Below are 23,829 nucleotides of genomic sequence, written 5' to 3'. Positions count from 1 at the left end.
CCGTCACGTGAGACAAAGCGGAAGCGCTTTCTCCTTCCACCCCCTTTCAGGACGCAGCGGGTCACGCCTGTAGGCAAAGAGGTAGAAAAGAAGGCTGGAGGAGGAACGTCTGTCCCCACATTTGCGGCACTCCAGCGCAGTCCTATGTATATTCCTTCCTCGGAAGGGAGGAAGTCCCCTGTGTTCCTATGGGGCTTACTCCTCCTGAGTGCAGGGGTTCCTTCCCCAGATATTGTTGGACGACAACTCCCATCATCCCCAGCCACTCCCATCACCTTTAGCCATTGTGGCTAGGGATGATGGGAGTTGTAGTCCTACAAAGACATTAGTATGGGGATGGGGGAGGTATACAATTATGTTAAATAAATAAAATAAAAGTGCAGCAGCTGGGACCCAAGTTGGAGAACCGCTACCCACCCCGAGTGTGGGTAGTGTTGCACAGCCATAGGGACATAACGTTGGCTGAAACAGTGTTAACTGCACTGCCTCAGCCCTAGCAATATGGGGATTGATTGATTGATTGATTGATTAAGTGTCATCAAGTAGGTGTCGATGCTTAGCGACCACATAGATAGATTCTCTCCAGGATGATCTGTCTTCAGCTTGGCCTTGAAGGTCTCTCAGTGGTGCATTCAATGCTGTCGTGATTGAGACCATCCACCCTGCTGCTGGTCGTCCTTGCCTTCTCTTCCCTTCAACTTTCCCTAGCATTATGGACTTCACAAGGGAGCTGGATCTTCGCATAATGTGTCTAAAGTATGATGGTTTGAGCCTGGTCATTTGTGCCTCAAATGAAAATTCTGGATTAATTTGTTCTTTGATCCATTGGTTTGTTTTCCTGGCTGTCCATGGCATCCTCAAAAGTCTCCAGCACCAACGTTCAAAAGCGTCAATGCTTTTTCTGTCTTTCTTCTTCAAAGTCCAGCTTTCACATTCATAGAGTGTCATGGGGAAAACCATTGTTTGAGTTATTCTAATCTTTGTAGGTGTAGACACATCATGGCATCTAAATATCCTTTCCAAGGCCTTCATTGCAACCCTACCAAGTGCTAGTCTGCGGCGTATTTCTTGACTGCTGGATCCTTTACTCTTGATGGTTGATCCTAAAAGGCGGAAGCTATCCACGACTTCAGTGTCTTCATTGTCAATTCTGAAGCTGGTTGCTGTACCCATTTTCTTGGTAAAATACAGGAGTGGTTTACCAATGCCTTCTTCCACGTATTATGAAATGATGCCTTTGTCGTTGTCACTGAAGTGATTGTCCACCTCCAGCAGCTGCCTGTGTTGCTGCTGCCCAGTGTAGGTGCCTGCTTGCTTTAGCTAGGCAGCTGGGATGACCTTTGTGCTTTGGGTGACCCTACTGGGAGTATACCTACTGGCGTACTTCGCTCATCCCTCCCAGGAATACCCCCACACACACACAATGAGGCAGCATAGCAGGATGTGGGAGGAAATATGGGATAGTGAACTGTTAACTCTTGCATAGTTAATATGCAGATAGTTAGCTGCACTATAGGCCTTTTGTCAACCACTCTCAACTTCAGACCTGTTCCCATCCTGTACATCTGAGATCATAATGGACTACCCTGCAGGGTTGTTGTCAAGCACTCAGCCTCAGCAAGTGCAGTCTACTGCATGTGGATGACAACACAGGACTACACTGCAGGTTGTCATAAACCTCCCCTCCCCTCTCCATCTGCAATTCAGGCTCACAACAATAAAATAGACACAATATATACAATAAAAGTAATAAAATTAACCAAATTAAGTAAACAAGTTAAAAGTCAGGTTAAAAACCACAATCAGTATTAAGTTTCAAATTAAAAGTTACTTACAAGGCTAAAAATGGAGAATTATAAAAATTGAAAACTTAAGAACCTACCCGATATAACCAAAGATGAAGCATTAAAAAGCCTCTTTAAAAAGATGTGTTTTGAGGGTTTAAAAAAAACACAAAACACATGGCGAAACTCTTCAGGGAGGGCGTTCCAAAGCCGAGGGGCCACAACCAAAACGGCCCTGTCTCTAGCCCCCACCAACTGGATCTCTGTTAGTGGCGGGGCCATGAGCAGGGCCTGAGACGATGAGCGGAGGGCCCTGGCAGGTCCATATGGGCAAATGCGGTCCGATAGGCCCCAAGCTGTGTAGAGCTTTAAGGGTCAAGACCAAAACCTTGAATCTAGCCCGGAAGCGGACCAGTAACCAGTGAATACTGGACTACCTTGCAAGATTGTCATAAAGCACGGTTAGTGGTCCATTTTTTAAATTTCTCCATCAATGTATGAACTTTTTGAAAATTAAACACCCAGCACAAACATTTCCCTCACATAGGATACTTGTTTGTGAAAGATCACACCCTTCTATCTCTGCATTTATTTTTATTTTTATTATTTTGTTTCATATGAACATTTTTGTTGTTTTTAAACGTTTGAAAAATACCCCAATAACATGATGTCTCTTATACCCAATATTGCTTGTGGGTGCACACTGTGAGTGGCATACAGTGGCTATGAAATCTAGCGCACTATTAATATTACAGATATTTGGAATTTCCATCCAGGAATTATCCACCATATAATACAACCTGATGCCCCCAAGTGGCTGTTTCTGGAGCAAATAGCCACTTTGGGGGGCAATTTTTTGTGGGAAATGGGCAGATGAAATGTGTTAAACCCATCCTTCATACACTGCAGTCCCAATGCTCTCCCATGGCTGCTTTTCTTATGGAAAAAGAGACATTTCTGTTTTTAAGCCTGTCTCTTAATGACAGGTTTAAAGTAAGATATAATTTAGTTCTTCGTTTTTATCCATCACTTTGAGTTTCCTTTTCAATCATCTATATACTTAATTCTTGTAGACGTGTATGCGTGGGGATGCGTGGTGGACCTCTTGCGAGAGTGGCAGAACCCTTGCGAGAGTTCCTGACAGACACGGGCAGCAAGTACCATGTTGGCGGGTAGAGGAGCCATGCTGGCAGGAGGAGGAGTCGCACCAGCGGAGTCACACCGGCGGGAGGAGGAGCTGCGCCGGAGGGAGGAGGCAGCTGGCTGGCTGGTGGAGGCGGCCGGGGGGAGGAGGTCGGCTGGTGGAGGCAGATGGAGGGAGGAGGCTGGCGGCGGAGCCATGCTGGCGGGAGGAGGCGGCTGGCCGACTGGAGGAGGAGAAAAAGTATGGACGCTTTTGAACTTTGGTGCTGGACTTTTGAGGATACCATGGACAGCCAGGAAAACAAACCAATGGATCAAAGAACAACTCAATCCAGAATTTTCATTTGAGGCACAAATGACCAGGCTCAAACGATCATAATTCGGACACATTATGTGAAGGCCCAGCTCCCTTGAGAAGTCCATAATGCTCGGAAAAGTTGAAGGAAAGAGAAGAAGACTAGCAGCAAGGTGGATGGACTCGATTACGACAGCAATGAAGGCACCACTGAGAGACCTTAAAGGCCAAGTTGAAGACCGATCATCCTGGAGAGAATCTATCTAGGTGGTCGCTAAGGTCTGACACTGACTTGATGGCACTTAGTCAATCTAATCTATCTATCTATTTATCTATCAGGTCACCAGGACTTTATTTTGCACAAACAAATTTTTCAAAATATCTAATAAATTTATGTGTGATACAGTGCAGAGAATACTGAACTTGAGGGCCCGCTGGTCTGACTCAGTAGGCAGCAGCAGCTTCTTATGCAACGTGGCTAGTGTGGAATAGTGGGCATTACAGAGCAAGCATTTGTAACAAGCAGCTTGCTGATAAAAGGTGCTCTGTAAACACAAATGTATGTCGTGGAAGCAAGAGAAGCCAGAATGATTTGCAGGAAACGGCAAGGTGTACCCTTTCCTCACCCCAGGCCATGCAATAATCATTGCCCAATACACAAGGGCTTAGGCTAGGCAGTAGCATATGCCCTTTGTGTGAATGAATTCACCAAGGCAATCAAAATGCCGCTTTTTCTTGTTTACCCCAGGTGGTTTTTCCAGGTAGCAGATGGGGTTTCCGATTATGAAGTCACAGCTCACGCTCACGGGTGCCTTCTGCACGGCAGAAAGAATGCGGGGAAGGAGGTGTGCGCGCGTCTGCCATTCGCAAATATGAATGCGTATGACGAGGAGCATCTGCCATTCGCAAATATTCCACTCTGCTGGTCACAACCTGAAATGGGGTGGGGGTGGGTAGGAATCAATACATCAACTCTCCCCTGGGCTTGTCACTTTCAGCCTCATTATAAGCAGCAAATCATAGGTTCAACATTTCATTTGCCAACGCCAGTGGAAACCTGGCCGGGGTGGGGGGTAACTGCACACCAGGAGCGGCCCTTTCACGAGGCAAAGTGAGGTGGTCGCCTCAGGCAGCTGATTACGAGGGGGTGACGCCTCTTGCCCTGCTGCTGCCTTTGGAACAGCTCTTTGGGACCAGGCTGACCCTTGCAAGCTTTGGTAGGAGCACTCTCCTCACACTCCTTGCAAAGCTGGCAAGAAGCAGAAGGAGAGAGGAGGTGGTTGCTGGCAACCTCCTCTCCTTCCCACCCTCTATGCCACTTTCAAACTTGCAAGGGTCAGTTTTGAAAGGTGACTAGCCCCTACCAGGGTCGAGGCAAGGCAGCATTACCTTGGCAAAATCACCCTGGCTTCACACTCTGCCCACTCTGAAGAAAAGTCACACTGTAATGCGTTACTTCCTTTCTCCATGACTTCTCCATCAAAATAAGGAGGAAACAAAGGATCTCCCAATCATAAATCGTGTGGAAAGAATGGAGAGAGTGGGTTTTTCCCCCCTGCCTCTCTCACAACACTTGAACCAGGGGCCGTCCCATGAAATTGATTGCCAGGAAGCTTTGGACTGAGAAAAAGAAACGCTTTTCTACACAGCACATAATTAAACTATGGAACTCTCTGCCACATGATGTGGTGATGGCCACCAGCCTGGGTGTCTTTAAAAAGGGCTTAGACAAAGTCATGGAGAACAGGTCTATCAATGGCTACTAGTCTGGTGGTGGCTATAGGCCACCTCCAGCCTCAGAGGGAGGGTAGATGCCTCTAAATACCAGTTGCAGAGGAGCAACAGCAGGAGAAAGGGCATGCCTTCATCTTTTGCCTATGGGCCTCCCAATGGTATCTAGTGGGCCACTGTGAGAAACAGGATCCTGGACTAGAGATATGCCTTGAGCCTTTTTTTATGTTCACAAACTGGATACCTTTTGAACTTGTTTAGAGAGGCTCTCTCTCTCCCTCATCACCTTGGGAGAAGAAAAAGAGACTGACATGCTGTGCAAGAGTACTTTATTTATTTATTCAATTTTTATTTCATTTATTCAATTTCATTTATTTATTCAATTAGCACTCACAAATGCAAAATCTGTGCAAACTGCATTAAGCAAGAGCAAGCCCATTGGAAACAATGGGCTGTGCAACACAATTTGCACACATTTTACATTTGTACAAATGCAAACACTACTAGACGGACACATTCTCGCCCAGTATGTCAGTCGGATTTTGCAGGTGGGAAAACAAGGAAAGCCAGAGTCCAAAATGCTATTTTCTGAACAATCAGAATGGATCTTCTAACTTTCAAGCTACAACAAAGAAAACACTAAGAGCCCAACTCTGGTTTTTACAAATTTATTTATACATAAAAACAAATTAATTTACACCAGTCACCAGAAATAACATTAAAAAGAAAAAGAAAAAGTAGAACGGCCAACAGCTCAATTGGAAAAAAACGGATAGCAATCATATCTACAGCCTGAAAACTGGCTTCTCCCAGCGAGGGCTGCTGGGATAGGCCAAGTGGGTGAAATGGCAGCAATACCTACACTCAGAATCAAACACGACATGGTTGTTGCAACAACAGCAGTCCTGGTCATATTCAACAGCGGGTTATATGGCTGGTGAGATGGGGTTCTCTATGCCCCCTTGGAGGTCTTGAAGGTTGATGCAAAGTTCGGAGGGCTTGCCTTTTTGGATAGCATTAATGTGCATTGAGGTTAATAGCTTCAGGCAGGGCTGGCAAAATGGAATCCCCTCCCTTCTGCAGACTAAGAGAATGGGCAAGCTCTTATCAGTATTAGGTCTGGCCTAAAAGTTATGACACCTTCAAGTGGCCTTTGTGCTCGTCATATGAACTACATAAGGCAGGCCTGGCAGGCCTTTTTCTTCTTATCCCTGGCACCCATCTCACAAATCCTTTAGACCAGGTTTCTTAACCTTGGGCCCCCAGATGTTGTTGGACTACAACTCCCATCATCCTCAGCCACAAAGGCCATGTCTGGGGATGATGGGAGTTGGACATTGGGTCCCCCAGATGTCCAACAACATCTGGGGCCCCAAGGTTAAGAAACCCTGCTTTAGACCCACTCACATGTTATGTTCAGCACTTGTACAACGAATGTACAGTGTACACAGATCTGTAAACAAATACAGCCATTCTCATGTTATGCTGAATGCAGGTCCAGAAGTACACTTCCTATCTGTACCATGTATCTGAAGGGCCCACATCCAGGTTCACTTTTAAAATGAACGCAGGTACAGTCATTCACACAAACATGTATAACTGTACGGATGTCTGTACACTTGTACAGCATGATGTCTGAATCGGGCTCGTCATAATTTGACTCACTTTCCCTGCTGCTTTCTGCTGCTTTCCCCCTTCCATTCTATTGTGAATGTCTGCATTACGTGCACAAGGAATGCAATGGTGTATCTCCACGGAGCAGTGTCTACAGGTGCCAGCATCTCCAAGCAAGGAAGACGATCAAGCGTTCCATTTTTAAAAATGGCTGCGCTTGAAAGTGCTCACACAAAGATCCTTCTCCATCTGCCAGAGTCTCCGTGCACTTTGCAGAGTGAGTATTTTCATTCAATGACTCTTAAAAAATAAATAAATCTGTGTGTGTCCAGAGTTAAGCATATAAGCTTAACATGGGACAGCAACTGGTCCTATTCGACCCAACAGTGGCTGTTGCGTGTGTAGATTGTGAGCCCCTTTGGGACAGGAAACCATTTACTTATTCTCTTTTGCTATGTAAACCATATTGATAACACTTTGTGTTAAAGAGATGTATATAAATATTAATAAATAACAATAATAATGCCAGACATACTGAGTAAGAGTTGAGTTCAGGGAATGCTTCTGCATGGATGGAGAGGAGGGGCAATTTTCCGTCACTCATCCTTGCCTTTGCAGCTGCCTGTGCCTCCTGAAAATATGTCCCTGAGGGTCCTGCAGCAACCCTCAGGGACATATTTTAGGGAAGCTCAGGCAGCTGCAGAGTGTGTGTGTGTGTGTGTGGGATTGTTGAAAAGCATCCTCTCTTCTATGCATGCACTGAAGCATTTCCTGCATGCAACCCTAAGTCAGTACATTGGGTAGTGGCAATAAAATAATAATAATATAATACATAGAGCAGAAATTCTATTCTATATTGGAAATACAAAACCAGAGGTTGGCCATTATGTTATGCTGCAGGCTTGCAAATGCCACCCGGGCAAGCAAATCTCATCTTGCCCGGCAACGTTAGCAAACATATGAACAAGGCAAAGGGGAGATGGTGTAACCTAGTGGCCAGTGTGAGTGATGAGCCGAGAAGTCCCTCGTTCAAGTGTCCTCCCAGCCATGCAGTAGAGGACCTTGCTAGTCTCAATGCCGTTTACAAGGTGATGATAATACTAACCTGCCTTGACGGAGCTGCTGTAAAAGTGACTGAGACAACATGTGATGTGCTCTAAACTCTCAAGACAGTGCAATAAAAGTGTTGGTACTCCAATCTATTCCCCCGACCCCCAGTCTTGGGTCAGAAACCCTTTTTCTCCACTGTGAGGTCTGTTATGCACAGCCCAGAACAGCAGGCAGTTAGGAAACATGAGTAATCCCTCCGCCTGGAAGCTCTTCAGGTACCCCATTGGAAAACCTTGATCAAGTCCATTTCAAACCATAGCCAACCAGGTGCTTCTGGGGCATCCACAAGCAAAGCCTGCAGACAACAGCCTCCCCCCACTGGGACTGAGGTCCTGTCCCTGGAGCAGGGGCATAGGGAGCTTGGCGGGGGCCAGGGGACAAAGTCCGACCGGCAGCTCCATCACCCCTTGGGTATTCCTTTGTACACACACCCCAAGCCATGCCATCTGTGCCTGATGTCAGACACATAGGGCATGGCCAGTGCCAAGAATGGGACTGTCACAGCCCCTTTCTTGGCTCAGGCCCAGCCCTCCTTGTGTCTGGTGTCAGATGCAGGGGAGGGGCTGATGCCTGGCGGGGGGAGAGTCCATCCCTCCCCAGCCAGAGTTTCATGGATATGCTGGCTGAAGAGGAGAGGGCCGTGCCTCATGCTCCCAAGCAGCAAGTGCTTTGCTCATCAGCTGGGTAGTAGGAGGGGAAAAGGGTGAAGGAAGGCAAGGGTGAGACTTGGGGGGCAGACTCTTGGGGCCTGGGGACAATTATCTCCCTTTGCTCAATAGTCGCTACGCCCCTGTCTTGGAGGTTCCATTTAGCAATGGTGGCGATTGGTTTAGCTAGCTTGGTGTTGGCTCTCGGGCCTTTGTGATGATGTGCTAGAATCCAGCTCTGGTTGACTGCAAGCCAAGGGTTGCCAACTTTTAAATATATATATATACTGGCTCTGATCTTGTGCTTTACACATACATTCAGCATGCAAAATCTTCCCCATTGCCATCTCATCCCATTGCCAGAAGAAACCACACCTGGGCAGTTTGTGATTGGCTGCTCTCAAAGGGCAGAGGGAGAGGGGCCAGCACAGATGGGGCACTGCCTGCTAGTTGCCTGCTATCTGCTTACATTAACTGAAGCAAGGGCAAATGTTCTCATTACACATAAATGCTTATGGGCTATGAACTTGAGAACTTGCACATAATTAATGTTTGGAATTTCTTGCTGTGGGGTTTAATGATTGCTATTGGCTTAGGTGACTTTAAAATGGGATGTGAACATTCCCAGAGGAGGGATTAAGATGGAGCCTCCATAATCAGAGGCAGTATACCACCAAATTCTAGTTACTGGGAGGCAACAATGAGGAAGGAATGGTGCCGCCATGCCCTGCTTTGTGGGCTTCTGAGAGGCATCTGATTGGCCACTGAGCGAAACAGGATGCTGGAGTGATGGCCTTTTGATTTGGTCCAGAAGCAGCATGGAATCCCCAGCAGAAGATGCCTGCCTGGCAGGGGGAGAAGTCTTACGGCCAGGTTCAGTCCAGCCAACAAGACTGCCTATCAAGATATATTTGAGTGGCTGACATACTGTGCAACGTTCCGTCTGCAGTCCGTTGTGCAAAAGCGCTCTTGCATAAACCGCACAATCACAGTCACATGATGGATGGCCCACAATCCATGCATCCAAGAGTGCTCTTGCGTAACCACACACACGTTCCGCTACAAGGCGGACCCAACGCTGCGTGGTATGCCAGCCAGAATCTCTCACTTTCAGGACCAACCCCTGGGCAATGCCAAAATCCAGCTGAGTTGGATGCAGCTTTTGATAGGAGACTGCCAGTTCAGAGCCCAGCAATGGAATCTGCTTTTGTCTTTCTCAATGCAAATACACGAACGCTGGAGCCACGGAGAAAACACCGGAGCAAAATCACCCCGGCAAACTCTGAGCAGGCTCAGCGTAGAAGTGAGACAGTCCATGTGTGCTTGTTATGAAAGATAGATTGAGACTTAAGGGGGGGAGGGACCCCCAAGACAAGCTCCTTTCAACCTAATGATGCCTGCCAACAGCTGTTACTCTGTCCCTAGGTGAGGTGTGTGGAGGGGAAGAGAGGGAGGAGGCAGCCAGCACTGGAGGTGGGGGCAAGTTCATCATCTCAGCAGGCTCTGACAGTCCTACTGTGAGGAGTCCCTCCCATCTGGAGGATAATTAACCCCATGGGGCTTACTGGAGTTTCACAAGGCGGCAGACTGGTTTTGGGGGTGGGGATCCGAACGAACAAAGCAAATTTGGTTAATCAGAAGCATATGTGTATAAAACCAATTAGCTGTCAGGCAGGGGTGGGGTGGGGGGAGGAGGATGATTACCCCGGGAAGGCCTCTCTTCACAAGCCCAAGAATGACTGTGATCAGCAGAGTGAGGAAGCTGAGAGTGATGGGGTGTGTGTGGAGAGTTTCACAGCCGGACGCATGAAGCAGGATTCTCAGCATCTCGCTCCAGTCCTGGCTGCCGCCTGCAAAGTACAAATTTCCCAAAAGTGGAACAATGGGGAATTCACTCTGTTGGTTAGCCAGCTTTGGAACCCGGCCTCTCTCGCTGCCATTGAAACGGTGGTTTCTTCCTGTGGCAAGATTTGGTGATTGCCAGTGGCTTGAATATCTGTCACACAGATATTCCTTTTGGTGTGGGGTATTATCCCCAGAGAGATTTGAGAACAGACAAGTAAGCAGAAGATACTTTGGTTAATGTTAATTACTTAAGTTGCCTCCGAAGAGCATCTTGTGCTCGAAACACATCAGGCAATACGGAATAAACTATTCGTTCGTAATTTATCAGCACCTTTGGGAGTTCCCACCCCATCTTTCTTCGGTTTTGATTTGTTGGTCAGTCGTTTTTCTACCACCACCACTACCACCCCACTTTCCTTTTTTTGATTGTCCATGGCACCAATCCAGATTTCGTAAATAAACCCTAGTTAAAATAAACCATGGTTCTGTGCGACATCTGAACCCACCTGCTGTCTGGGCAATGCCGCCCTTTTGGGTGCAGTTTGCTTTATCTGGCCATATCATCTTGGATTGCGCCAGCAACCACTGCGGCTGAGGTAGACTGCTCTGTCTCAGCCAGCAGTCCCTGCTGTTCTGTGCTAGTTCAGAGGTCTCCTGAGTTGTGGGGGCCATACAAGGGGGGGGGGAATGCAGAGACCAACATTATATTTCTGATTTTAAATGTACTTCTTCCCCATGTTACCCATGGCTGTGTATTCATCTGTTCTTCCTCTCTCTTTCTACGACTGTTTCATACCTCCTGGCATGGCTGGATACAGGAAGAGGGAGTTCTGCTATCATTCAGCTGGTTTAAATGTCCCCTTTCAGTGGCAAAATAGGAGGAGAGGAAAATGTGGAAATGTAACACTAAATATCAGCAAAATTTAAAAGATCCATAAAAATATTCACATTTGAGATAAACAAATATAAACATTCCTGTTTAAAAACGCAAGAACATTTCAGGTTTTGTTCCCCATCAGCAAAATACTTCTCCCAATGCTTGCCTTCTCAGAGAAGAGGTAATGGAAGAGGAGGAGGAGAAAAAACTGATAGCTGATAGTCAGATCATGGCTTCTAGGAACCTAGAACATTAACTTCTTATTTCTGACAACAGAGCTATCTGTGTTGGAGAAAGAGAAAGAAAAGGCCTTCTCTTACACTCAGTCTTCTCCCTCGTCCTCTTCAGCACTTGTGTAACTTCAGCCAATGGGAATGGACAGGACAGCCTTGAAGATCTGTGATGGCAGACACGCTGTGGGTGTGGGTGTCTTTCTTAACCAAAAGGAATGAAAGGCCAAAGACCGCACTTCTCCCATTGCCCCCTCCCCCAGTGTGGCAACTGGGGAGGCACCTTGGAGCATGAACAAGCCTTGTGTCATGGTGCAGTGGTGGCAGCGGGCCTGTCTTGGGACTGCAGAGGGTGGGGCTGCTTCCCATTCTCTGCTAGCCCTTGGCAACCTGTACCTGGGAGGTGCGCAAGAGGGAGCCACTTGTTTCGTATGGCACAGAGATGCTTGCATACTATTCCTGAAGATGCCACAGAGCTGAGTCTACTCTCACTGAACTGAATTGTCGGCTGGCAAATCTCACAGCCTCCTTCCCCTCCCTCAACACGAAGCGGGCCCCTCTCCCAGCGAGATCCATGGGGCATGATGAACATGGAGCTGTGCCTCCCCACTGGCACGAGGCATGAGAATCACCGGGATCTGTTTTGGCCAGGCAAGGATCTCAACCAACAAAGTGGTGGTTCTGCAGGACGGGACGCAAAACCCCCTGGATTGGAAGAGAGACCCACTTCCTCCGCAATGGGACGGAAGACACAGCACCTTTCAGATCTCAGTGGCGATGATGTCCTCGTAAGGGACATCGGTGCCATGGAGGTCAAGCTCTAGGGGCTCTTTGCCGTCCTCTCCTGCGGCCAGCTGTTGGAGCATCTTCTCCAGATTTTGGTTCCGCTTGTACATGTGCAGGTAACTTTGCTGCAACTGCTTCTGGTAATGGATCACCTTCTCCTTCTCCTCCTTCCACGTCTGCCTCTCCTGCTGGAAGCCTACTGTCATCTGCTGATTGTTGCCCCTCTCCTCCTGCAGCTCGGTCTTCAGCCTCTCCACTTCCCTCCACAGGGCTTGCGCGTCTTCGGTTGCAGTGCTCTCTAGACTCATGGAGGCTGCCCCACACTTCCTCTCCTCCCTGAGAATGGTGAGATCTGTCCTGAGCTCGGCAATCTCCTGCTCCAGCAGGTTCACTTTCTCCCGCAGCAGCTCCGACTCGTTCTTCTTGCGCTGGAGCTCGTTCTCGCACACCTCCAGCTCCATGGCCTTGGCGTGCAGCGAATCCTCCAAGTCCTGAATCTTCATCTCCAGCAGCTCCATCTTTGCCCGCATGTCCTTCAGCTGAGCCTTCAGGTTGAGGGCCTCGTTGGTCTTACTGTTGAGTTCTGCCTGGGACTCCTTCAGCTGCTGTTTCAGGAGAGAAATTTCGCCAGACTTCTGGCATACCTGCATGGAGACATGGCACAGTCAATCAGTCATGGCCCCCTCTCTCCCAGACTAGGACAGGCCTGCTCAACTTTGGCCCTCCTGCAGATGTTGGCCTGCAACCCCCACAATCCCTGGCTATTGGCCACTGGGGCTGGGGATTATGGGAGTTGTAGTCCAAAAACAGCTGGGAGGGGGCCCAAGTTGAGCAGGCCTGCTTTAGGAGGAAGGCGAAGACTACTACTGGTCTTGTGGTAGTAAGTGTGGTGTGCCAGCTAATTTGGCTGGCATCTGTACCAAGAAGTGTTAGGCCCAAGTGCCTTTTTGCCATAGCTTCTATGCCAAGTTACCAGCAAGAGATTCCTTAATCCAAGATGTATTGAACTTTTAGTGCAATACAAATTGAGGCTCTGGGGAAACTGACCAGCAAGATGCAGCCCTGGAATGTTTTATTGAATTGTTTTATTGTCTTGTTTCCCCACTTGGTACAGCTGATGAAGTTGTGCATGGTTATATTTGCCCTTTGGACTGTATGACAGTTGTATTACTTGCATTCTCAAAATGTATTCTTCTGTACCTCTGTGTCTAAATTATTACTGAGTAAGGGGAGAGGAGTAAGCAAAGTGGAAAACAACTAAAAAGGAATCTATAGAATGGGAGTAGTTTTGCCTTATAGAATGTCGTGTCTTGTAGGTGCTACTCAAGAGTTGTACAGTGAGTTCACTTACTGTCACTTGCTCTTGCTTGTTCTAACATTCTAATAAACTAGCCATGTTGCAACTTGTGAGTCGGAGTGCTGGCTAACACAAGCATGACTTGTCCCCTTTGCTAAGCAGGGTCCACCCTGGTTACGTATGAATGAGAGACTACTTGCATGAGCACTCTAAGTTATTCTCCTTAGGGGATGAAGCCGCTCTGGGAAGAGCATTTGTGTGCTTGCATGCAGAAGGTTCCAAGTCCCCTCCCTGGCATCTCCAAGATAGGTCTGAAAGAGACTCCTGCCTGCAAACTTGGAGAAGCCGCTGCCAGTCTGTGTAGACAATACTGAGCTAGATGGACCAAGAGTCTGACTCGGTATATGGCAGCTTCCTATGTTCCTATGTACGGATATTTATATACCGGCCCCCTCTCTCCCAGACTAGGACAGGCCTGCTCAGCTTTGGCCCTCCTGCAGATGTTGGCCTGCAACCCCCACAATCCCTGGCTATTGGCCACTGGGGCTGGGGATTATGGGTGTTGTAGTCCAAAAACAGATACACTGGAACATCTGCAAAAAATAGAAGCTACCTGTAGCCAAAAATTGGTGGGACCATAAAATTGAAAAAGTTGTCGAAAATGAAGATGCAAAAATATTATGGGACTTCCGACTACAAACAGAGAAACATCTGCCACACAATACACCAGATATAACTGTAGTCGAGAAGAAAGAAACACAAGTTAAAATAATTGACATAGCAATACCAGGGGATAGCAGAATAGAAGAAAAAGAAATAGAAAAAAATCACAAAATACAAAGATCTACAAATTGAAATGGAAAGGCTGTGGCAGAAGAAGACCAAAATAATCCCAGTGGTAATTGGTGCCTTAGGTGCAATTCCAAAACACCTTGAAGAGCACCTCAACACCATAGGGGCCACAAAAATCACTCGTGCTGCCTGCAGGCTGGCCATTCACCAGGTAGAGCAGCGTAGGCTTATGCCTTGACTCCCCTGCTAAATGAGCCAAGAGGCACCTTTTCCACATGGTCATTCTCTTTATTGAACAGGGGGAGAGCAACTGGCCCTATCCGCCCCCAGCACAGCATCCCTCTTGCCGGTGTCTATCTTATCTTTCTTTTCTAGCGTGTCAGCCCCTTATTTATTTATATCTCAGTAGACCCGCTTTGGGAACTTTGGTGGGAAAGCGGTATATAATTTATGCTATTGTTAGCTGCCCAGAGACGAAAGTTTGGGGCGGTGTTTAATAAATAAGTAAAACAAAACAAAACAAACGAAAACAAACGAAAGCAAACATTGGTTGCACTGTATTGGTTGTACTGATTCCGAGTCTCTCTCACCTCCCACTGGGTTTCCTCCAGGGCTGGCGCAAAGGTGGTCTTCTCCTTCTCGTAGGACCTCAGCTTGGTCTCCAGCAAGTCCTGCTCCTTCATCAGGTTGGCCAGCTCCTCCCGGAGCTGCTGCTTCTCCTGCTGCAGCTGAAACACCTGGAGCTGGAGCAGCTGCTGGGCCCTCTGTGACTTCTGCGAGGCCTGCTTGAGCTTGTTGTTGCACTTCTGCTTCAGCCCCTCCATCTCCTCCTTGCAGCGCCTCTGCTTCTCCTCGTAGTTCTGGCAGGAGGCGATCTCCTTCTCCTCGAAGCTGCACTGGAGCTCCTGCAACTCGCCTTCCCGCTCCAGCAGCTTCTTCTCCAGCTCCTGGATGGCCGTCTCCTCGGTGGAGATGGGCGAACGGACGCAGGAACTCTTCTCCGGGCCCTTGCCGGGATTGAGGATCTTGGTGCCCCCGTCGGAGAAGGAGAGCGCCTTCAGGCTCATCATGTTACTGTCCTGAAGGATGGCGCACTGGGTGATGTTGAGGGCGGAGCCCCCAAACCGGCTGATGGGCCCCGTGGAAGTGGCAAGGGGGTCCAGCTGGTAGCTGCTGGTGGTGCTGTGGGTGGGGAGGCTAGACATGGAATTCCGCCCCGAGTCGGACAGCCCACCAGAGCACAAAGAAGGCTTCTGCTCCAGATCCTTGCCTTTGTCCTGGGACTGGAGCTGCTGTGAGACATGACCGCTGTGCTCTGGAGAAGAGTGGAGGGTCGTATTGGAGCGCGGGAGCACGGGCTTGAAGGCGGTGGGTCTGGCAGCACTCTTCTCGGTTCCCTGGGAAGGAGAAGAAGAAAGCGGTCAGTCCGAGCTGACACGGGACCCTCACCTGGTCTCTTCTACTACTATTGTCTGAGAAGAGCCAAACAGGCATGAAGGGGGAAGTGGGAGCAATTTTCATTTATCTTCCCTCCATCCAAGAAGTCTTCCCACTTGCAAGAATACATTCCTGAGGGTCACACAGCCCTCAGAACATTTTCCTGCAAGCCGAAAGGTCTTTTCGGAGGGGGAGAGAGAGAAGCCAACATCAATCCCAGCTCTCCCTCCACATCTGCTCGACTGTGTCAGCACAGGGATGTTCTGTGGACCTGCAGCTCTTCTTATGCCAACCTATCGCTGTGCAGCATGTTGGCCACTGCCTTTCTTTTGACTACAATTGACAGAGTGCATTATACTACCTCACTCTTGACCTTGGATACCTGCACTCATTCTAATACACAATAGGTTGGTTCTCATGATGACCAGCACGAGGGTAGGACAAGCATCCTACCCACATTTGGGAGCTGTGCGTGCTCCCATTTTGGGATCATGTGGTTGTAAAAAGGAAGTAGGAGGTGGAGTGGGGGAAGTGATCAAATGCGAGGCTCCTGCAGGGTAGGAGGGCTCCATCCTACCCTGAAGACATACCCAGCTGTTTAATGAGATAGGAAGAAAAGCCCTCTGACTCAGCAGGAGCCTCACAGATGATCACTTCCCTGGCCTTGTACCTTGCTTTTTAGGAGCACACGATCACAAAACAGGAGTGTGCTGAGCTCCCGAACTTGGGAAGGATGCTTGTCCTACCCAAATAACAACTGTGTGAACTAGCCTAATGTAGTTGTACTTTAGCTATTAGGAGCAGAGGTAGGCATTTTGAGTGGCTCTCCAGCTGTCACTGAACTACAACTCCCATCACCCCCAGCCGCAATTCATTACAGCTGGGTATGATGGGAGTTGTAGTGCTGCCACATTTGGAAACCCGCACATTGCCAACCTTTGTATTGGAGAACGTTTTCGGTGTCATCCTATCATCAAGTCCAGTCATTGGTCAGGACAGGATTACTCTCCAACCCCCTTGAACCAGCCGGAGAAATGACACTGGTGTACAGATGCCCGTGTCCGATGGACTTTGCCAGCAGGATGGGGAGCAATGGGTGGAGCTGGCACAATGGAGAGAAGTGGGTGGGGACTCTTGCCTTGCCTCATCCAGGATAAGGGAAGAGGGGACCTTAGCCAGAATCCTGTGGCTGCTGAGTGGCTGTCCCATCTTCCAGCTCAGTGCAGTGCTATGCCTGGGGAAGAGGCAGTGGCTGCCATGATGCGCAATGCTAACGGCAAGAGGTGTGGTGCTGCTGTGGACATGGAAGAAATGGTGCTGCTGGAGAGGATGCTGGATGCGCTCTCAGAATGACCATAGTCACTCCTCCACAGCCGTTACCATCAGATGGCCAGAGAGGATGAAGCAAGGCAGCCAGGCCCCCTCCACTGGTCTCAGGAGAACCAACGGCCTTCTGGACCCCCTTTTAAAATTTAGTTCTTCTTTTCTTTTCTTTTCTTTTTAAGATTGCAATCCCCTTCAGGACAGGATTTAATTTTTTTTTTTTTTAAATGTTGTAAGCTGCTCTGGGCCTGTCGGGAAGAGCAGGATACAACTCTAAGAAATGAATATCCTAATAAAAATTATAATTATTAGAATAAAAATTATATTAACGTATAATTCATTAAGCGATGCATTTATATATTACAGTGTAGACAATAAAATCATCAGTGTAGATAATAAAATCAGATAATAAAAGCCCCTGGTGGTGCAGTGGTAAAACTGCCGCCCTGTAACCAGAAGGTTACAAGTTCGATCCTGACCAAGGGGCTCAAGGTTGACTCAGCCTTCCATCCATCCAAGGTCAGTAAAATGAGTACCCAGAATGTTGGGGGGGGCAATATGCTAAAATCATTGTAAACCGCTTAGAGAGCTCCAGCGGTATATAAATGTAAGTGCGATTGCGATTGCTATTGCTATCATGACTATAATAATACCTAATATAATAAAACAATACTTTTAAAAACAACAAAACAATAAAAGCAATAAGCCAGCACCCTCCTCAGTGGTACTGCTGCTTCCATCGGCACAACAGCGGCACCCCGAAGCTCTCCCATGGTTGACAGCATTGCACGTCATGTCAGCCAATATAAATTAAAGGACTCCTACTGGAGAACGGAGAGCTGAAACCTCTACCTCCTTCCCCTCTGTTCCTACAGCCACCATGGAGGATGGGATTCTGACGAACTCTGCAGCCAATTATGTATAAACGCCAGCTAGGGACTTTGGATCACATCTACAGTATGATGTGCGTGGCCTGGGGCCACGTTCAGAGAACCAGGAGCTCAGTGCATTTTGCAAAAAAAAAAAGACATCTGGAAGCCAGGGAGAAATCGGGTCCCATGAGGAATGTTTGAAGGAGCAGGGAATGTTTAGCCTGGAAAAGAGAAGACTTAAGGGGAGAAATGGGAGCTGTCTTCAGATATCTGAAGGGATGCCACAACGGAAAGGGAGTGGACCAGTGTTCCCTCTAACAAGGATTACCAGCTGTTGTTGACTACAACTCCCAGAATCCCCAAGCAAAACCCATTGCAGCTGGGGATTCTGGGAGTTGTAGTCAACAATGTCTGGGAATCCCTGTTAGAGGGAGTGGACTTGTTCTCTGTTGCTCTTGAGGGCAGGATTAGAACCAGTGGATTGAAATGGCAAGGAAGCAGATTCAGGCTAGACATTAGGAGGAGTTTCATAACTGTAAGAGCCATTTGACAGTGGAACCGTCTGCGTCATGCAGTGGCGGGTTTTCCTTCTCTAGATGTTTGGAAGCAGAGGCTGGATGGCCATCCATCTATCAAGGATCACACCAACATTGGCATTAGCTCTGGCACATAGGCCACCCAAAGTGGCAAAACCCAAGGATTGTCCTGAATAATCTTTTAATAGATGATTCACTTAGTTTAATACGCATATTACCAAAACACCCACAGGTGCCTTTGAAATACTGATGGAAGGGCAAGATACGTTTCAATTTGATAAACAAAAGCTGTCACTAGTCATGAAATGAAAGGCTATCATTAATATGTGGGCTTTTCCCATCCCCTAGTAGAGAAACACAACAAAGCCTGACTATCCTTTAAAAAACAGATTGGCGTTGTCTCTAGGAATGCCTTTGCTATGCTCTTCAGGCTTCTAGCTATAATTCCTCTAACATGAGTTACAGTAATCCTTGAAGACATCTCAGAGACTTCAACTGCCGTACAATGTCACAGTGTGTCTCCATCAGGAACTGGGAGCTAATGGTTTGTTTCTGGGCCCAATTAAAGATGCTGATCCTTTAAGGCCCAGCACGGCCTGGATCCCTACACCCTATGGTTGGCCTAGCAGGGCAGCACAGTAATGACTAGAAGCAAGACTTTTTTTATCTGCGGTCTCATACTCTTTAGAGGTTATTCTTTAGAGGCAATTCGTGGTTTCCCCTTCCCTTCCTGCCCACCCATAAGAGCAGCCCTGCCGGATCATGCCCAAGGCCCATCTAGTCCAGCGTCCTGTTTCACACAGCGACTCACCAGATGCCTCCGGGGAGCCCACAGGCAAGAGGTGAGGGCACACCCTCTCTCCTGCTGTTGCTCCCCTGCAACTGGTATTTAGAGGCGTCTCACCTCTGAGGCTGGAGGTGGCCTATAGCCACCAGACTAGTAGCGACGAGAGGCCTGTCCTCCAAGAATGTGTCTAAGTCCACCTTAAAGCCATCCAGGCTGGTGGCTATCACCACATCTTGTGGCAGAGAATTCCATAGGTTAATTACCACCCCCACCCCGCCAACCCACCCATCTGGAGCAGTAGCGCTATGGGAAGCTGTGGAATCTCTCCCCTTGTCAGCACCAACGGGTCCTTAGCCACACCTTGACCAGGATTCACACAACTCACTAGTTCCAGCTGGTTAGAAACCGGCTTCAGTTTGGGTGGTGTCGGGGTGCCATAACTCGCACTGGTAGCCCCAGCCTGGCTCCCCAGCTCCCCGCTGGAGAGGGACGTGTAGTCTGTCCGGTGAGCTTTCTGGTTGACCTTGATGTAAAAGAAGTCCTCATTCTTGTTGCCTTTGGAGCTGGACTTGTTATGGCCCGTTTCCTGAGAGAAGCCGAATTTCAGCAGCCCGTCCGAGTACCTGTTCAGTTTCTTCAAGTGGGACGACTTGCGCAGCTTGTACTGGGAGGCTCGGCAGTGCTTGCTGTGAAAGCTGTGCCCGGAGATGAGGCTACTGACACTTCCCATGATGCTCCTGGGCGGAGGGCATGCAGAGAAGAGAGCCAGCCCCGAGGGTGCCTTTTCGCGGGGTGTCCTGACTGCCGGCAGGGAAGGCTGGTGGTGTGGTCATAGCAGAAGCCTCACTGTACCAAGGAGCAACAAACCTGAGGAAGGGAGAAAAGGAGAGGAGAGTGGCAAAGCTGTCTAACCAAATCCGATTCAGAAATAAGTCCGATTCAGACATTGTGCTGTACAAGTGTACAGATGTCTGTACACTCATACATGTGTTTGTGTGAATGACTGTACCTGTGTTCATTTTAAAAGTGTACCAAATGCACAATACAGATAGAAAGTGTACCTGCGTTGAATGTACCTTGTGAATGACTGTACCTGTGTATAGCTCTGTAGCCTTGTACACTGTACCCTCGTACGAGTGTAGAACATCATGTGTGAATGGGCCCCCTGCTGTAATGGATATAGAGGGAGACCTGGATGTAAGTCCCACCTCTGCAGTGCTTGGATTATGAAGGAAAAGGCCATAACCCTTGTGATGGTTGGCAGCAGCACCAGTGCTGTCGATCATGAGGAAGAGAAAATAGTAGTTAGGGCCTGAATGAGCCAGTGACAGAGACGGCTAGTTAAGGTCTCTGGGTCGGTGGGTTGGATATCGGGAGCAGTGTTCCCTCTAACAGGGATTCCCAGATGTTGTGGACTACAACTCCCAGAATCTCCAAGCAAAAGCCATTGCAGCTGGGGATTCTGGGAGTTGTAGTCCAAAACATCTGGGAATCCCTGTTAGAAGGAAGACTGATTGGGAGGTGGGTAATAAGTGGTGCACACCAGTAAAACATCTCTGGTTATATTTTATTATTTTTAATTTTTTTAATTTTTGTATCCCGCTTTTCCTCCGAGGAGCTCAGAGCGGTGTACATGCTTATTTTTATCCTCACAACAACCCTGTGAGGTAGGTTAGGCAGAAAGATACATGACTGGCCCAGAGTCATCCAGTGAGTTTCATGATTGAAGGTCGATTCGAACTTGGGTCTTCCCAGTCCTAGTCCAACACGGTGTATACATGAATCTTCAACCAGGATGGTGGTTTCCAGGAAAACGGCTAAGAGTCAATGAACGCTTGTTGAATCCAACACAGGCACCTTAGTAACACAGAAGTCTCGCTTCATTTAAAGGACTGATAGTGTTATAGACAGCACTGTGCTTGTATAGCCCTGCTTTGCCAGAGAGAAAAGCTCTAAACTACTGTACATAAACTTAACTTTGTTTTGTTTTAAAGTTCACTCGGGGTCCTGTGAGTTGTGCTTCTTCCCACACAGCCCTCAGTTATACTACCAAGAGGTTGTCAGGACACAGACCTAAGCAAGAAAGGTTTAGTGGTGGCAGCGAAAGCTTTAAAAGGGAGGGAGAGAGAAGAAGACTATTATCTAGGAAACTGGACTCCAACACAAAAAGATAAGAAGGCCGAGTATTCAGCTTTGGTTGAAGCTTCACACAGGCCCAATAAACAAGGAGTCAGAGAGCCACACTTAGGGTCAACGGGGCCCACCGTGGGCCCACCGACCTTACAAACGGGGGACATCAGTTCTGGCAGGGATTCCCAACCTTGGGGTCTCTAGATGTTGTTGGACTACAACTCCCATCATTCCCAGTTGCAATCACCTGTGGCCATTTAGCCTTGAGAACAAATGATCGGCAACAGCCCTGCTGGATCAGGCCCCCCTCCCCTGCAAATGAAGCATCATCATGCTCGGCCATACCACCTGAGACAGACTAAAGAGGATTTGTGGAGGCCCCAGACTTTGGCCCGGAAGTCCAGGGGTAAGGGCACCCCTGCACACATTTCATGAACCTATGCAGCTGTCTTCTACTGAGTTGGACTCTTACTCCGTCTAGCTCAGGACCGTCTATGCTGATTGGCAGCGACTCTTTGGGGTTTCAGACAGGAGTCTTTCCCTGCCCACTCTGTACTGCTGCAGAGGACTGAGCTTGGAACCGTCAGCAGGCAAAGTGGATGCTCTCCTCCTGTGCTCTGGCTCCATCCCATAGTATCTGTGGCATCTGTGTCCCACAGCTTCCCCTTCCCAGCAGCACCTCAATCCTAGCCACTGCCGTCCTTATGCTTTCCCTGCAATCTTTCTTCTCTCCCACGCAGAGTTCTGCAGCTGCTGGGCTGAGAACCATTTGTTTTAATGCTGGAGGAGAGCAGGGCAGGGGCAGAAAGGGAGGAGATGATTTTATTTTACACCTGCTCTTGTCTCTGTCAAAACGCGGAGGCCTGCTTGGAGAAAGTAGGGCTCCGTCTCTCCGCCAGGAAGATGGAGACAGCCTCCCTCACGCCCACGGAGCAGAGAACTGAAAAGCTTTTAGCAGTTTCTGTGAGCAGTGGGGAAGCCAGGCGGCTTCCGCTCAGTAGCCCTGCTGCGGTGAATCAGCCTCCAAACAAGTCTGCTTTTTTTAGCCACCCATGGAAGCAGGATTTAATTCACTTTGATTATGCACTAATTTCTGCCCACCTGCAACCACCCCGCTACGTACCGTCAAATGTGGATCGGGAAGGTACATTCCTTCCAAGGACCAAGATAAGTTGAGATTACAAGGAGCAGTTCCCCCCAGGCAAAAAGGAAACAGGATACAGGTCTGGGCCCCTTCTGCACTGTAATAATGCTAATAACACCTTGCCCTTCGGTAACACTCCTGCTCGTCTTCAAGGATGCTACACAGACATTAGGCTGTAATTAAGTATTGCAGCGTCCATGTGTGGCGGGTTGGGAAAGTGCTGAAAATTACAGGGCTAGCAAGGAGCAAGGGGCTGATTTGGCAATAAAGATGAAAAGAGCTTTGGCTAAGCCCGACGGCAAAGGCCTTGGGGCAACCATCCAGGTAGGAGTTGGGCTGCACGGTGCCCCCGTTGATATCTGGGGTTGGCCGCAGAAAACATGTGAGAGGTTCCCAATCCGTTTTTGTGCAAAATCCAAAATGATGGTTTTATCCTTAAGGGAGGGGCCTCTCAAGGTCAAGCGGAGGTCCGTGTTAATAAATGAATATTGGGTTCCCCCTCTAAATAAATGAATAGGTTTTTGTGGTGCCAGAGGTGCTGGGGAAAAATTTTACTAAGCGCATGTGCCCAGATTAGGCATCAAGGCACGTGCGAACCTTCCGTTTCTTAGCTAGCTCACGCAGCGCTGGGGGGTTCTATGGCTTCTCTCTGAGTGAGGACAGAAGTCATGGAACTCCCCCCCACATACATTGCTGTGCGAACCAGCTACTGAGTGGCAGGGGCAAGGAGCAGCAGCAGTGAGGAGCAGCAGGGCAGATTCAAATGGTGGGGGTGAGGTGCCATGGGGCAGGAGGCAAACCATGGCAGCGGCAAATGGGGAGGGAGAGACAGGCATAGGAACCTAGGAAGCTGCCATATACTGAGTCAGACCATTGGTCCACCTAGCTCAGTATTGTCTGCACAGACTGGCAGCAGCTTTTGTTTGAGGCAGGAATCTCTCTCAGCCCTATCTTGGAGAAGCCAGGGAGGGAACCTGGAACCTTCTGCTCTTCCCAGAGCAGCTCCATCCCCTGAGGGGAAAATCTTCCAGTGCTCACACTTCTAGTCTCCCTTTCATGTGCAACCAGGGTGGACCCTGCTTAGCCAAGGGAACAAGTGATGCTTGCTACCACAAGACCAGCTCCCTTCCTTGCAATTGGCAAATGTCAGGGCCCTGCGGTTGTGGTGGCCTATGTTCATTGGACACCTCTGAACACCCGTAACTACACCCCTGCCTTAAGGATCGCCAAAAGGAAGTACTTTTTCACACAACGTATAACCAACCTATGGAATTCTCTGGCACAAGGTGTGGTGACATCTTTTAAAGCCTGTATGGCTTTAAAGGGGGCTTAGACAAATTCATGGCGGACAGGTCTATCAATGGCTATGAGTCTGAGGGCCATAGGCCACCTCTAGCCTGAGAGACAAGATGCCTCTCAATACCAGTTGCAGGGGAGCAACAGCAGGAG

At 48.5% G+C, this 23,829-nt stretch overlaps 1 protein-coding gene across 2 annotated transcripts in view; it reads right to left on the bottom strand.

Moving 5' to 3' along the window:
* Window positions 1–5,605: 5,605 nt before the first annotated feature.
* Window positions 5,606–23,829, bottom strand: part of LZTS1 (leucine zipper tumor suppressor 1) — a 56,252-nt gene continuing 38,028 nt past the window's right edge. For both annotated transcript variants that reach the window (XM_053269097.1, XM_053269098.1), the window contains exons 2-4: window positions 19,492–19,973; window positions 14,742–15,548; window positions 5,606–12,706 (exon numbers count right to left, since the gene is read on the bottom strand). In XM_053269097.1, the coding sequence (XP_053125072.1) occupies window positions 12,038–12,706; window positions 14,742–15,548; window positions 19,492–19,836 (1,821 nt within the window). In that variant the 5' untranslated portion in view covers window positions 19,837–19,973 and the 3' untranslated portion in view covers window positions 5,606–12,037. The remainder of the gene's footprint in view (window positions 12,707–14,741; window positions 15,549–19,491; window positions 19,974–23,829) is intronic.

The sequence above is a fragment of the Hemicordylus capensis genome, chromosome 8, assembly GCF_027244095.1.
Source record: "Hemicordylus capensis ecotype Gifberg chromosome 8, rHemCap1.1.pri, whole genome shotgun sequence".
Taxonomy (NCBI): domain Eukaryota; kingdom Metazoa; phylum Chordata; class Lepidosauria; order Squamata; family Cordylidae; genus Hemicordylus; species Hemicordylus capensis.
The sequence above is the reverse complement of the archived record's forward strand: the minus strand, read 5'-3'. Positions and strand labels throughout refer to the sequence as shown.